Below are 16,099 nucleotides of genomic sequence, written 5' to 3'. Positions count from 1 at the left end.
GGGAAAAGCATAGCTAAACTTGGATTAAGGTTGTTTACTTAATACACTATTGAAGGGAATAAATTACAGTTCTGAAACAACGGGGTGGGGTGGGGAATAAAGGAACAGCAGCATACAGGAGCATTCCCATTTACAGCTTTTGCTAGGCTTCAGTTCAAGAGGAGGAATGTCAGAGGCATCTCTCTCCAGCAAACTGGAGATTACACAATTCAGCAAAACTAAAAAGACAATTACCTTTTAAAGATCCAAAACTACATACTAAATGGAATTAAGGTGACTAATCCCCACGTAAGCTATCCAGCAACGAAAGCACACATTTGGAAAACCCCCGTGGTCTCTCTGGCTCTTAAAAAAACATGACCTGTGTTATTTACTCTGTCAGAGGAAGCATCTTGTGCTGCCGCTTCCTTCGCGAGTCAAATGCGCTGGCGACTGAGACTGGCACTGTCCAGAAGAGCCATTTTTGTTACAGAGGCAACAAAAATAGGTTCTAAGCCCTCCCTCAAAGAAGCCTGGAGCAAGCACAGCAATGCAGAGCATAAAAATCTGTATTTGTACGTTAAGCTAACTGCCCTGACTTAACAGATAACTCAAAGTAAAAAAAAAAGCTAAGCCTAAACTAATCCCTGTAACATTTAACGAACACGGTGTGACCATCTCAACTTTAAACATCGCTCTTAAGTAACACATTAGATATTATGGAAAAAAGCCGTGAGGATTCCCACCGCAGGAAATGCTACTCCTTTACAAGGATAAGAAGGACCTGCATGCTAGAAAAGCAAGGCCAGATTCATGAGGGGTTCTGGTTAGCTGGGGGTTTTTCAGCATTTTTTTCTTTTCCTTTTTTTAAATCTGGGCGGGAACAGGCAGAGACACAGAACAGCAGTCTCTGGGCTCAAAGACCCTGCTCCTGCACACTGCAGGCCCAGCAGGCACGGGTTTGCATCTCCCATCCCAGGGAAATGCTTTCCGTCACCAACCTCTTCTGAGCAGCAAGGTCAGAATTTTGCCACTGCACAGAGCTACCAGAGACTTAATTTTCTCTGTAAGGCTCTCACATATAATAATATGACCTTTAAAAGCACTATGATGATACCTATTAGAAGTGATAGTAGGTCAATGCCAATTAACTCCAGGACACTTAACTGATGCTACAAAACCCCAGTGACGAGAGTTTTCATTTTCACAATCTTTATCAAAACAAAAAGCAAGTTGAAGACCAATGTGATTAAAAAAAAAAAAAGGGTGAAAAAATTCTGACCTCAGATTCATATCTGAGCTGTTAAATCTATGCCGTATTATCACAGCAAGGAAAAGTCAAAACAAAACCATTTCATGGACAATAACCTCAGCAAAGTCACAGCACCTCTTCTGACACCGCTAGGCCAGCCCCGTCTGGGTTTTAACATTTCAGAATCTCTTTTCTCAACAACTGAATTTTTACAATCTTTTTTGATTCATTTTTTTTAAGGGTTGGTCTTTTTAGCAGTGAAATAAGTAGGAAACACCTCCAGACAGTTTGTGAGCTGAAGTCAGTGAAATTATGTGAACATTTTCCACTATGACAACCACGCAGCTTTATCAGTGGCGTGACTGTTTCAGACAAACTATTTCATTCCGTGTGGTCCCGTTATCCAGGGACCACTGCGTGGCCTCGCCTCTATTTTTACAGTCGTAGCTACCATTTTGTCCCCTCGCGTAGCTGCACTTACAGCCTCCTGAAGCTATGCACTATTAGTGCATACAAAAAGGTGCCCATCACCACTGTAATTTTATCACTTCCTTCCTGTAAGTTGTTGGTGCTGCCACTAGAAAGAAAATAGAATTTCTTTCAAATATTCACAGATTAAATACATTAGATTATTTGAAGAGCTAATAAAATTTGTGGCATTTTGTCTGTTTTGTTTTTATTTTAGGACCTTTTGTTTTTATTTTAAGACCTCCTTCCAACAACGAGAAAACAGGCCAGTTATTTTTATCTTCCAACATTAAACCAGATACTCAGTTTGTAGCAATGCGTGCAGGCCCACTGACCTCAGGAAATAAACGTTCATTTACGCCACCCTGAGGATCTGACGTCCTGAATGGGTGTCTTAGAGGACTGCAATCCTGGAACACCAGGAAAAATAAACACTGATTTATGCCGTGACCTCTGTTCAACTCCTTTTAACACAGAAAGCAGTCGGACAGTCTTTTTCCTAATCAGTGCTGTTCAGAAGTTTATAAAAAGGGAATCAAGCTTAAATCTTTCCCAAGACCAAACCTAACCAAGATGTCAGGTCGGCTTCAAGACCCAAATGCCAAGGTGTGTTAGTGTTCCAGCGGTGCCTGAAAGCATGCGAGGCAGCCACGAACACACGGCCCCTTCTCAGCGGAGACTGCAAAATCACCCTACGCAAGGGAACAAAAAGCCATCAGGAGAATCAGAACGTATGCAACACCTGCAACCCAGCAGAACCTGAGGTACGTGTCACTTGAGAACACCCAGCTTTCCCCGTGCATCAGGAGTAAAACTCCCTTCGCGAGCTTGCTGCAGAATTTAAATGCCATGGTGTTATTTAAACAGGATGTTTCTTGTTCTGAAGGACAAATTCATCGTTGCATATTGTTATTACCGATTGTAACTAATTCGAAGACATATTTCCAAGCACCTTTTCCTCAGCCACAGAAGCAAGTTACTCCAAGCCCTACCAACTCATCTAGTTCTTGATCACCGCGTATGTTTGCAGGGCAATGCTGTGAACTGTTTTGGTAAAATAGAGAATCTTGAAAGAATAAACAGTCTGGGAAGGGCTTCTAGTGTTGTTGTTTGGTTAACCTGGACAATTTCTACCCTTCAGTTCACAGCTCCGAGAACAGCTGTATCGGCACAGCCGACGGGAACAAACCAGAGGCGAAACCAAGACTCGCTGAGGACCACAACAGCACGACTGTCATTGCTCACGCTGCTGCCTGTTACTGTTATTTTGGGATTTGGCAGTATTTTGCCATTTTCCTCATCGGTTATTAACCTCTCACCTTGGTTTCAGTTCTCCTCGTGGTTCCATCTTCAGAAGTGACAATGGACACATGGGAAGTGGGAGTGCCTGGGTCTTCCTCCACAGTAACTGTCTCTTCCACCATTTCTTGAGGCTCTTGCATCATTGCTATTGATGTCTGGTTACTGGGGCTTTGTTCCTAAAGAAGCAGGTAAAAAAATAGTTAACTTTCCACTTCTGTCATCATGGTATAACTGTTCTATTGATTTCAGCTTTCTCGACTGAAAAACACATTTTACCCAACAACTTGCAAGCAGAGATTCAGAGAAGGAAGTATTTACTGTCTCAAAAAAGCATGCTGCAACTGTGCTGGAATGACTGGGCTCAGCCTAGTAAATGGAAATCATGTGAAGCATCTATCAAGGACTTCATATTTATAGGCAACCTACTACAGACTAACAGACTGCTACCTTATATTTAAACCCACTTTAAGCTTCCTCTTCAATGCCCAGCGTAGGAGGAGTGGAATTTTTGTCTGTAAAAACATTCATCCAGTTCCACAGCGAACAGGGCCATTGGCTTTCAGAGCAGTTCATCTTACACACCATTAAAAGTTTATTTCCATTTGATACAATACACTCAGCTGCAGACTACAGAAGGCTTTATTAAACATCAAGACCTACTATTAAACTGACACCTTTCTCAAACTGTCCAGAGCAATGATAATTTAAAAAAATGGATAGCTGGAGATTAATATCTGAAATAGGGGAAACGCTACCCTTCTGACATCGACCCTTCGCTAAGGCCGTAAGAGCTAACTGGCTATGAGCTTATTTCAAATTTATAACAGACAGACAACATAAAGAAACACTAAACAGAAAGAAAGTACATCAAAGGCCAGTCCTTGCAGGGATGCTGCCCAAAGAGAACGCTTCTGCTTCTCGCCAGCACGGATGTCTGAACTTTCCTTGTTCTTACGCAACTGCGTGTCTCGGCACGGAAATCAGAGCAGCTCCCCTTTGGTAGATGGATGCATCTCAGAAGTTTCACAGCAAGTGGCCAATAAAGGACCAGCTTACATACTGAGAAATAAGACTTTTCCCCAGCATTATGAACCCTCAACTATGTAAAATGAAATGACGGGCTGTTCATTTCATTATAAGCCCTGAAGGTATCGGCTGCTCCGGCCTCAAAGCCAAAGCAGGGCTTCTATTTGCACATCCTGTCAGACAGGCACACGAAGAATGTCCTTATTAAGGAATAGATATACACACACACAAATATACACACAGAGACACATTTTTTCCCCCCCCACCATACAAAAAAAAAGGAAAGGAATGACACAGAGCCCAAAATTGCAAAGTGAACACACTTTCCCTAAAGACAACACTGTGGGCAAACTCAGTATGCCTTTCCACATCACAGGGAAACAAAATGATCGGGATGAAACTGTTGCCGTGCAGGTGCTGAGTCTAATTACACAAAGGTTTAAAAATTCTCCGCCTGTGAGCAGCTTCCTCACCAGGGAACTACCAACATTTTATTTTGTAACATTTTGTTTAGAAAAACGGCATTAGATCCCAGCGACGGATCTAGTTGTGTTTTTTGCTGTGCCGTGCCTTGCGCAAGGCCTGAAGGCCGGTATCGTCCCCAGCGACCTCGCGCCGCCGAGCAGGAGCAGGGTACTCGCGTCTCGTTCAGTTCTACAGTGAAGCGGGCCATTTAATCCTGCCGTGATCTATAATTTCCTTTGAAACGAGCTGAGATGCCCCTGTTCGGTTTCCTTTATTTACAGCTGTGTTCTGACATCCTGGAACTCGGACTTCAGCACCGAAGCCGCTTTCATTGTCAGGTAAGGGCTACTGCTGACCAAGGCCGTGGCAGCGAGCCTCAGGCAATCAGGTCAGCCAAAATGCAGCCCGGACAGCCTTCAGAGACAGCACGTGCTGGGCCGCCAGAGGTGGTGTAAGCAGGCACTACTTCCACTTCTGTCGAAACCACAGAATAACTGAGGCTACAGAATCAATCAATGAGAATAAGACTTCTGAAATCCTAAAGAAAAAAAAAAAAAAACAAACCAAAAAATCACCCCTTCCAGTCTGCAGTACTTAATCATTACAGCCAATAACTTATGATACACACGGAATCCTTTATGGTAGGGTTCAGATGTCAGACCGTGTCTTCTGCCACAGCTTCAGAAGGAAAACTAGCTCCTGGGACAAATATATTAATCCCTTCATATTTTTCTTGAAGATACTATATTCTAACTGCAACTCGCTTTTCCCCACCCCACAATAAAGCTTCTCTCTAAACAGAAGAATTTACACAATACTGCAATACAGTAAAGACTCACGACTTCTATTTGTCTTCACGCAACCCCAGCCTTGCCAACAGCAGAGAAACCAGTTACACGTAGAGATTTTTCTCCATTACACCTTGTCATCTCTAAGGCATCAAATGCCAAAACTGTGTTTGTTTCGAACGAACTGGGACCTTCTCACTGCTCTCACCCACGTATGTACACACACACGTCTCATCCACCATTTCTAGCTGCTTCTTGATGTGACTGCATGAATTTACGTCTCTTCGTTCCCCTGTAGATTCTTCAGAGGCAAACTCTGCTTTGAGATAATAAACCTGAGGAGATGGAAGGTGGAAAGAAATATTTTGCTCTTTGGGCTTTTGCAAAACTTTTTCTTTATGAAAAAAATAAAGTCTCCCTTTGTATTCAGACTGCCTGTGGGCAAAGGAAACCTTTAAAGCTGGGCGCTTAAACATGAGCAAATTGCAAACTAGAGCATATTGATTTTAAATGAGCACTGTGCTAGTTTTTATCCTCTGGCTGCTTCTAAAATGAAGATTCAGGGAGATATGGCACAGATCTACACTCCTGCAAGAGAAGACTATTGTTAGCAAGAGACTGTCCTAAGCATCAGAAAGAATAGAAGCTTGCGAAGTTCAAGGTAGATATCCCAACACAGATAACTAACCAGACTGCATCTTCTTATGTCTTCCTTCTTATGATGTGAGCTACCGAGGAATGCAGTGAGCTAAGAGGACAGCGTATCATCCAGCTTACTCCCTGAATTAGTTTAAGGAGGTGGTTCTTTGATCTCCAAAGCCAGTACTTTCTCCACATCGCTAACCCGGAGTTCTCACAAGCTAACATTAATGTAGAAAAGATGCAGCATTTTGTTATCTGTTTTTATCTTCCATCATTAAGGATTTTAGGTCATCACAAATTGCAGAAACTGGGACACATTACCCCTTTCAACCACCTTCCTCCGTGCTCAGCCTCCAAGTCGGTATTTAGGATGCTCTTTTGCTAAACGCATCTCAGCATCTCTGATCCCAAACATTTGAATAATTAGGCTTACCTGCCAAAGTAAAGCACAAGTTGCCAGACAGAGCTGGAACATGACACCCCTAACGAATAACCCTGCCAGTTGCTCCCTGCCTGCTAGAGGTAGGTAATTCCAGTTTAGAACAACACACGCTCATTCATTTACCTTGCTGGGGGCTTTCAAAGGCAAAGCAACCAGATAATTCCTCTTTTCCTATCACATTGCCCACAATGCTGTGGTCCTTCCCCTACTGTCAGACAAGAGGGTGGTCCCTAGCACAAGAGGGATCTGCCATGCCTCCAGCAAACACTGTCATCAGCTGAGCATCTGGCAAGACCAAATCTAAAGGGAGCTTCTTTCCACTCCTCTTCAGCAGGAGACTGTCAGGATCCTTGACGGTTCCTGCAGGTTGGCTGCCCCCTCCTCCCGGGACCCCCGCTCTGGAAGCCACCAAACTACAGACATCACGTCACAGGGAGCACCACGGGCCAGCACCCCCCTGAGGGCCGGGCGCCGAGGGGGATCCTTTGATGGCGGGGCAGGGGCCTCGCTGGCTGAGGCCCAATTCCACAGCACCCAAGCAAGGCGAGCAGGGCAGACCCGAGACAGCAGCCAGGTCCGACCAAGAGGCAGTATCACGGTGATGAGGGAGGCTCAAGGTGAACCTGGGGAGCAAATCTGCAGGTCAGGGTTAGGATCAGGTCCAGCGAGAACTAGGTAGGTCCACGGTGACAAGGCAGGTCTGAGGTCAGGCTGGGGTTAGCCTGCAGGTCAGGGTCTGGGGCCAGGCACAGGCACGGCTGTAGCTCAGCTGGAGACCAGTACTCCTCCAGCATAGCCCAAGCATGGACTGAGGGCTCCAGGCTGAGCTTAAATAGAGCTCCCAGGTCTCTGGGCAGAAGCCCCACGTGAAGCTGGTCAGGGCCACCCTGAGGGATCCCACAGCCCCTCTAAACTGGCAGCGGCAGTTGTCTTGCAATAAACACACACACCCCAAGGTGACACCCCCCCCCCCCCAACTGCTAAGCATTACCCGTAACATCCCTTTCAAATGATCATCTTTGGCTCCTTCCAAGAAGACTACAAAACACACCAAGTTAAGAGAACAGCTTCCAATCCAGTTATTGCATAGGGGGCCAGTAGTCATGTCTTTTCTCCCTGCTTTTTTGAATACCAAATTAATCCTATCCTGGTGATCTGTGCTTGCATCGCCAGTGTGCTTTATAAAAGCCAAGCTTTAAAAAGCAAAACAACAATCAATTTATCCCCAGCTTGTAAAAGTTAAGTGCAGATGAAACAGCTAAAGACCTTGTAAAATAAGCAAGAATCATAAAATAACAGTAATTCTTGTTTTGTTAAAAAACAGAGTGATTTACCATTTAGGGCACATATCTCCTAGGGCTTGTTTTGCATTAGAATACTATAGCTTCTATAATCATCCCCATTTCAACTCCTAGAGTTATATTTCCATCCAAGCAGTTATTTTATATCTTTTTTAATAAAAGAATAACCTCCCCCAGGAGGAATAGACATCCTACTTTAAAACAGTAAACAAAGTTCTTTATTCCCTGCATATGAAACAATTTAAACCAGTCTGGAAATAATATAAAATTGCAGGAGATTATTACTTCCACTAAACCAGTCCCTCTTCAAAAACACCGAACACACGTACATCGAATCATCGTTCTCCCAGAGATACCCTTTGTTCAGCAGACTGCAGTGCAGGCTATTCAGGCTACTGCTTTCTCCAGGCTACTGTCAGATACCAAACTGGAAGGTTTTTGCAAAGCACAAAGGCTGGATTCTACACCAGTGGACATACTTGTCCTCAGTCAACCCCAGCACAGACAAAGCTCAAGTGTATCAACTCCTGTGAAACACATTACAAGTCTGGGCATAATTAATGGTATTGGACAACAATGCTAATTGAATTAAATGGGGATTCTCTCTCCTCCTACTAATCTTTATTTAAATTACTTGTTAAAGCTTCAATCTCTGCGAAGCATGAGATTATTTGTAAGTGCAAAGCAGGCAAACATCGGTTTTGTCAGAGCCGAGTCTCATGCTGACATTCTGCCCCACGGTCTCCTTCCAGCTTAGGTCTGCGCTTCCAGCGCGGTCACGTCCGCAAGCTTGTTATTTGCGGAAGACGTGGCAGAGAAAGGAAGACAAAAAAGGCACGTCTGCAGGGACGCATCGATCCAACAAGTCTCTCGAGGTTTGCGTGATTGGTATCCCAATGGGACATCGCAGAGGACGGTCACTGGTGGAGTTTGTTGAACTTGGTGTATTTGAGGCAGATCCTTCTCCAACAGAAGATCCAGCTCCCCAGCAGCTGAAGACGCGCAAATCCGATTACTATCACATCCTCCTGCCCCGTCAGAGCTCGCTCTTTCCCCACAGCCTGGAGGTCCCTGCTGTGCTTCTGCCCCGGATCTGTCTGGAGAGCTTTTTGTGCACCTCAGCAGTGCGGCAGCCGGAGTTCAATCTAACCAGCACACACACCGCTGAGCCTGCGACTCCGCGAGCCTGCGCCGCCTGGGAGGCGGCTGGCTTACGCTTTTTAGACCGTGCTTCAGGAACAGAGAAACAGGTAATCCCTCACACAGAGCAGCAGCGGCACTACCGCGAGGCAGGGCACCTCCTAGAAGAACACGGAGGCCTCGTGTTCGAGGACTGCCACACGCTGCACTCCTCCGGTTCAGAAAACCGCGGCGAGGTCCAGGTCGTCAGCACCAAGCACAGGGGCTCAGTCACACCTACCCAGACTCCTCACTCTCAGGGGAAACACTGCTGCAAGGATGACACGTTATTGAGGCAAAATGGCACTGGAACAATGAAAAGCACGCGGACTAGCCCGTACTGAAACCTAGGCAGCGAGTAACACGCAAAGAGTTTGCAAGATGGACGATGATTTTAAGATGAGGATACATAAATATCTGCTTTGCCACAGATAAACTGATCTCCACTTAGTAAGCCTACTTCTCTGGTTAAATGTCATGTGAAACAAAATGTGTTTTTTATATCTATAAATATATATATGTATGCATATATACAATGGATTCAGCTCACTTCAGTATGAACCCAAACACATCAACCTATGACAAGCTCCAAGCTGTCAGAGCTCTTGCACAAGCTCTACCCTAAGGCTGGCCAGTTGAGAACATAAGGAAAATGTTAGCCCTAAATGAAAGCAGGCTGTCCTGGCACGGGGTACCAGAATGAACTCAGCCGCACACCACAATGCCCCGACTGTTTCCTGAACACTTACACACTTCCTTTGTCCTTCAGAAACACACACGACAAGTGACTAACAAATAACGCCAAGAGCTTTCAAAGCACCAAGGTTAAAAAGGAACATTTCAGCAACTGAGAAACCCCCTCAACTACAGAAGTTTTGAAAAGCCACAAAAAGCAGCTTTTTTCGCAAGCAGCCATGGTCATTCACCATCTGAAGGCATCACACCTTTCAGGGAAAGCAAGAGGCAGGGGTGAAGGAGAAGGAATCAAAACCCAGACAAGGCCTGTAGTAGTAATATTCATCCCTCAAGTACCGCAAGACACACTGGGGTTCTGTTCAGCCACGCGGTAACTGCCCATCAAGAGGGAATGTACAGTGCTTGCCCAACGGTCAACAAAGAGGGCTTTTATGCTATTTTAAACAATCTGAAGTGTCTCAGTTAATGGAAGACCGGGCAATTGGCCCTCAACTATTTCTAATTGACTGGAATGATGGATGAAGCTAAAGGGAAAGCTGACCCACTGAACTTTTCCATAGAAAGCTAGAAAACCGAAGGAGATTGTAAACAGTTTATAAGAGCAAGAAGTGGGAGAGGCAGAATCCCAGAGGCTTTGCTCCTCTCAACCTGCTGCTAAGTTGTTTCAGACGATGGAAAACAAAGAGCTTCAACTCAGAGCAACAAACAACAAAAAATACAGGGGAAGGCCTAAACAAATAGGGTATTTTTCCCATGCTCTCCTCCCCTTTCTCCAGTAGCTACTTAGCTCTGCCATGCAAGCTGGTCCTTTGAATCAGAAAGGGCAATTTGTCACTTTGACAAGTAAGACGTCTCAGGGCTCTGTATCGCCTTGCCCTGCTTTTCAGATTGACTGGGTGTTAAGCAAAGATCGTCAAGACATTACATCTCAGTCAACTCCAACAGATGCGATAATATGTACTTAAAGCTTAGGTGTTAATCAGTCCCACCACACCGAGGGTAACGCTCAGCACATCACACATGCCCACTGATTTCCAGAACAAGGCAATCGCCAGTAGCTTTTGTACTGCAAAAGGGCAATGCAGCTGCCACGGGAGAGAGCAGCCTGCTGACCGAAACCGCTCCCAGGAGGGAAGAGCGAGGACACACATCTTCCAGGTAGGGAAATGGATGCTTAACAGGTTCAAATTCACAGCACCTATCTTCAGGCAGCTTAGTGAGATATCTAAATGCACAATAACTTAATTCTTTCTCTTTAGTCAAAAAGAATAGGAGCTTCAGAGAACAGGTCAGATCTTGCGCAGACTAAATCACCTCCTCGGACACATCCAGCTTTTGCCACCGATTCTGCAGAGAGACGACATCAAACACTTCAAGAAAACATTAAAGCTGGGGAATGAGTCCAGGCCTCAGAGCCCCGATGTAAGAAGCCTGTGGCAGAACCCAGAACTGGACGAGGCTATCACCCTTCATCATTCCGTCCCTTAGTCACAAGCCCTTTTTCTCCCCCAGTGGTTCAGCAAGATCAAGCAGTAAAAACAGAAGCGTAAGCCATTATTTTTCATATGAAAATGATAAAGGCAGAAAAAAGAAAGCACACCTGCCACATACAGCGTTAGGGCTAGCCCTGTTTGTCTTAGCTGTCAACAGCACGGCTAGTGTTTATCTGGAAAGCTTGCCCACTAGGAAACCATGCTGAATGAGCAGGAAACGACTGTTTCTCACCAAGACTTCTACAGAGAGTTCACTGATTTGCCAAACTACCTCCCAAAGACAAACACAATGCAAATCTGCTTGCCTAATCTTTGACCAAACCCAGAACAGATCCGACTTGCTTCCGCTCTGGAGTCTTTCAGATGAGCTAACCAAGGCTAAATTAGGGGAGGTTTTTAGTGGCATGAGGTTACATCATGGGTTACAATTTTCCAGCGAGCTGCTTCCTTCATCTCCACCTGCTGCCATTAAAGGTGGTGCGGGATGACTCGTTTGTACATTTCCTCCTGCAAGACAGACACTCAGCTTCCTTTTCTTCCTGGCCTCACAGAGTTTGGGTCATAAATTAAACCGATGCATGTATTACTAGATATCAAGTCCACAAGCTCACATGCACATAGGCGTCAGAAGTACAAGCTAGGTCCTTCATCTAAAGCAAGATAAAGAACTGTTGGTTTGGCAGAGTAGCAGCAAGTTTCTTGACGCAGTCTGTGTGTCCTAGACTCTACCCTGGCCACTGAAACACAGCACTACTGCGTTAAACCAAAATCTGCCAGACCCAGCCTCTCAGTTCTAGGCTAACACACGCACGCCTACTTGCACTGACGAAACTACCTTAGAGAATTACTTTTTAACTTCCAGACAGATGTAAACCATCTCTGCGTTCTTTGAATTACGACCAAGACTGGAACAGTATTTGGGCGTCCTAGCAGCCGTAGTGTTAAATTTAACTAATCTCCTCACCCACCCACAATCTTGCCTGTAGATCTAAACTGCACAACAAAAATGCTTCTTGTGGCAAAACACACTGCCACAACACAAAAAGAAAAAAAAAAAAAGGAAAAAGAGAAAAAAAGCTTTTGTAATCTTGAGGGAGGCAGAACAAATGGATTGTTGATGAATTTTTAAGCCTGCATTCCAAGAAAGCCGTTTCTTAAATAAATTATTTCTTATTCTAGGGAATACAAAGTGATTGACGATAAATCTAATCACCCGTCTCACGAGGAATGTGCTTGCCAATGTCTCCCACTATTAAGTACCAAAGCAGGTTTGCCTGGCACCAAGACAGCGGGACTGCTTCAGTCCAGACAGCTCCCCAAGAGATTACCCACGTTAAAACACATTCGAATTCTTCCCTCTGCATCTCACCCCCTTCCCTCCCAACCCCACACCAAAAGCCACTGTCTAAACAAAACATAGCGGGAAACGTGTGAACAGCCTCAAACAGAGGCCTGGCTCTCAATATTATGTAGCCCCAGCAAGGAAAAATGTGACAGCGGGAAAGAAGCTGTGCAGGAGGTCTCTGGACGGCTACAAGTCCATTTGAACACCAAAAGACACAAACAAGCCAACAAAGCCAGAGGTCGCTCCATCTGCTGTAAATCTTCTAGAGGGAAGGGAATCCAACAGAAAGACAATCTTCCCAAGTGCGATGCAGTTACTGTGTTATTTCAACTGCCCAAGAAAGTTCAGCAATGGCTTTTTTTCACCCCCCCAGGAGTCCATTTATTTCACACATTCTCTGTGTATTTCATAAGCCTGAGCTTACAACTGCTGCTTGTATACGGACAGACCTCACACAGACTAGAAAGACAGCAGGTAGACTTGCTAAGCCAGCGTTAAACCAGAAATAAACAGTAGAAAGAGAAGGGGAAAAAAGATGAAAGAGAGCACTTGGATATTAGGGAAAATACTGAGTAAGAACATTTCATCATCTCTATTTGGCACCCGCATGGTCACTACTGGGACAGCCTGTCAGCTCTCCTACCCACAGCCAGGGAAGGACGCGGATACACTCCAGTGGGCTCAGAGCACAGCTAAGAGGAGAAGGAGCAGAAAGGTCTCCTGTCCTGCCCTAAGGTCCAAGTTTTTCACCTCAAAGAGAAGGTCAAGGGGCGATTTGGTTACAGTCCAAGTGCCTAAAGGTGTAATGGAAAGTTGATAGAGAACCCTTCAGTCTCAGAGATGAAGGTTGAACTAGACTCCCCTTCTCACCTGGGCCAGGGGTGCTTTGAGCAAGGCCGAGCTGCAAACCAGAGCATTGGGTCAACTGAAAAACCACCAAGGAATGACCATCTGTGCCATCCCCCAACCTCTGCTATCTACAGCACAGCTCCCATGACCCGTTGTGCCAGCGTAACTGAGATGGCTGCCTAAGAGTAGGAACCAGGGACTGAAGGAAAGTGGGGGAAAAAGAAGAGATGAGGGCCACTTATTCAGGCGCTGTCACCTAGAAAATTCATGGGAAACCACTGGGTCCTTTCGGTGTGTAATAAGAATGGTGAATGTCAACAGTCAGGCCATTTAGCAAGGACTACTATTACTGCTCGATGAGCTTGAATCTCAGGAAGGAGAAGTCATTTAAACTAAGGTGGAAGTCACTTGCCCAGAGGTAAATATCTTCACTAGTAAAGTAAAATAACTCTCAATTTCTTCATTAAATGTGTTTGGATTTTTTTTCATCTTACATCGGCTCTGGCTAGGCGTTCCACGTGCTTGCTGGAAATGTGCATCTTTCTGTGACCAATCCTATTGGCACCGTGTGTCAGTACGGCCAGATGAAAGCATTTGAATTGTAAAACCCAATCGCATTTGCCAACCACCCAATTATTTACATAGTATCTTTTTTACTATTGCTGATGTGCTTTTGTTTGGCACTTCACAACAGAATTCAAATATGATTAAGATTAAGACAAGACGTGGCCCTAGAGCCAGCAATCTCAGTCACTTTCAAACAGGTTCTCAGAGGGCTTTACAGAGGCCATTTCTCAATTAAACACGCACAGACGACAACAAGAGATCATGCAGGATGAAATTAAGGACTTGCTATTAACGAGCATCAGTCAGAAAACTGGATTCATGCTCTGAATGCTGCACTTCCCTACAGCTGGCAAGGCAAGCTGCAAGGTTGCTGTTTCAACCCAGGGATAGGACACCTGCGTTTCACTCCCACTCCTTGTTGTCATTTTATGCCAGGAAAGGGAATCTTTAATTTTTCCAGAGAAGCCCTGCCAAGCTGAGGCTGTAAATAGGATACGGTGTGTTAGTAAACTTCTAGCCAGCTTGCTCATATCCCGGCCAGAACTCTTCAAAGTGCCCAATTCCCTACGCACATGCTGGCAGCAGCGGCTACCTCGCTTCCAGGCAAACCAGCCTCCTGTGTTCGTCTCCCTTTGTTATTTAGGCTTGTACAGGATATGCCATTTTCATCTGTTCTGGCGGAATATGCGGCATCCAGGTACCCAGCCTTGCCTCCTCTCCTTTATATAAAAGGAACCGCTTCTATGAGCCCCACCTCCACTACTAAAATTTTGGCAAAAATAAACAGAGTCTTAGTGTGAAACTCCCATAAGTGCATTAGAGGAACAAAGTTCTCTGGTAAAGCATCAGCAGTCCTTGTACCATCTATACACACAGCTGTCTTTCTCAGAGTTCAAATAAAGTCCTTTTATTTTTCTTCCAGCTCTTCACAAAGAGCCACAGAACAAACATCCAGCCATCCCACCCACCTTCATTAAACAGTTGGACAGATTCAATCAGTACAGATTTAGCAGCAGCGAGCCCGCCGCCAGCGCCGAACACCCCGCCGTAAACACTGCTGCCGCCTCCGGGACTCACCCCGAGCACAGCGCTGGGAACCTCCTCAGAAATACACGCTAGCGGGGTTCCTTCTCCTTCAGTTTTCAGCTTTTGGGGTTACCCTGCTTCTGAGAGGAGAACGGTGCCTTTTAACACCCAGAGTCCCCAGCAGCACAAAAATATCTCTAAAAAGGTGCTGCTGATCCCATGAGTCAGGTTTGCTGATCTGGACTGACCCATCATTATACCCTGAACAAAGGAAGACATCCTCAAGGACAGTCGGACAGAACTCCGTAATATTCCACAGCTCGACTTGTTAGGCCAGGGAGTGCGGTAGTTGTCAACAGATAAAACATAAGCACGGAAGAGAGTAAGTCCGGCAGAAAGGAGATGCGAAAGCAACATGGGGAGCCAGAAGCACACCAAGAAGAGATGGGCAGAGAAAAGCATTACAAAATGCACAAGTCTGCCCAGGGAGGGCAATAACAAAACGTTAAAGCATGGCAGGGAAAGGGGTGGGGGAGAACAGGGAAAATGGGACAAGATAGAACCCATAAATGGAATGAGTGTCATGTGAACGCCAGATCAGCGGCTTTCACATGAGAAAAGTGGTAGGAAAAGGGGAGGGGAGGGACACAAGAGAAGTATTTCAGTTTTTAATTTCATCATGTTAACGCTGCTTTAGTTCACTGTGTAAATCTTTTGACGCATAGTCACTCTCTCCACACACAGCAGAATATTAAGATGCTTTTTTAAGGCTTTCCAAACAACGCGGTGTTATTCTTTGGCTTTTCATGTGGTTTGCCTAGACTATGTTTTTGTTGCTGAGCTCTCCTTAGGTGTGCATCTTGTACTGACGCTTACTGACAGGGAAGAGATTATGAAACACAAGAAACCTGAGCACAAGCCCAGCATCCGATTCCACACAAGCGAACGCTCACAAGCAACAGTACGATGCCTTGCTTGGGACTTAGTGATACTTCTATTCACGTTCACGATGAACCGACTGTGCCCGAGCTGTTCCGAAGCGGTCTGTGAGCAGTTCACCGAGGAAGGGAGAGAAAGGGTCTTTCCGAGACGCTCCCGGTGAGCGCAGCCCCGGCGTGTCACGGCCCGTCTCCCACAGCAGAAGCTCACGCGCCAGCCACGCCACGTTCAGCCTCCCGGCAGGCTGGCTCGCAGCATCTCACCCGCGAGCTCAGGATCGGGGGGGAGCGCTGCCCGGAGCCACGAATACGGGAAGTGCAAGAACACCACGGGGACAGGG

At 45.6% G+C, this 16,099-nt stretch overlaps 1 protein-coding gene across 14 annotated transcripts in view; it reads right to left on the bottom strand.

The window, feature by feature from the left end:
• Positions 1-16,099, bottom strand: part of ARVCF (ARVCF delta catenin family member) — a 288,430-nt gene that overhangs the window by 96,482 nt on the left and 175,849 nt on the right. For all 14 annotated transcript variants that reach the window (XM_064466541.1, XM_064466548.1, XM_064466551.1 and 11 more), the window contains one exon: positions 3,019-3,177. In XM_064466541.1, the coding sequence (XP_064322611.1) occupies positions 3,019-3,177 (159 nt within the window). The remainder of the gene's footprint in view (positions 1-3,018; positions 3,178-16,099) is intronic.

The sequence above is a fragment of the Phalacrocorax carbo genome, chromosome 15 (genome assembly GCF_963921805.1).
Source record: "Phalacrocorax carbo chromosome 15, bPhaCar2.1, whole genome shotgun sequence".
Lineage (NCBI taxonomy): Eukaryota > Metazoa > Chordata > Aves > Suliformes > Phalacrocoracidae > Phalacrocorax > Phalacrocorax carbo.
The sequence above is the reverse complement of the archived record's forward strand: the minus strand, read 5'-3'. Positions and strand labels throughout refer to the sequence as shown.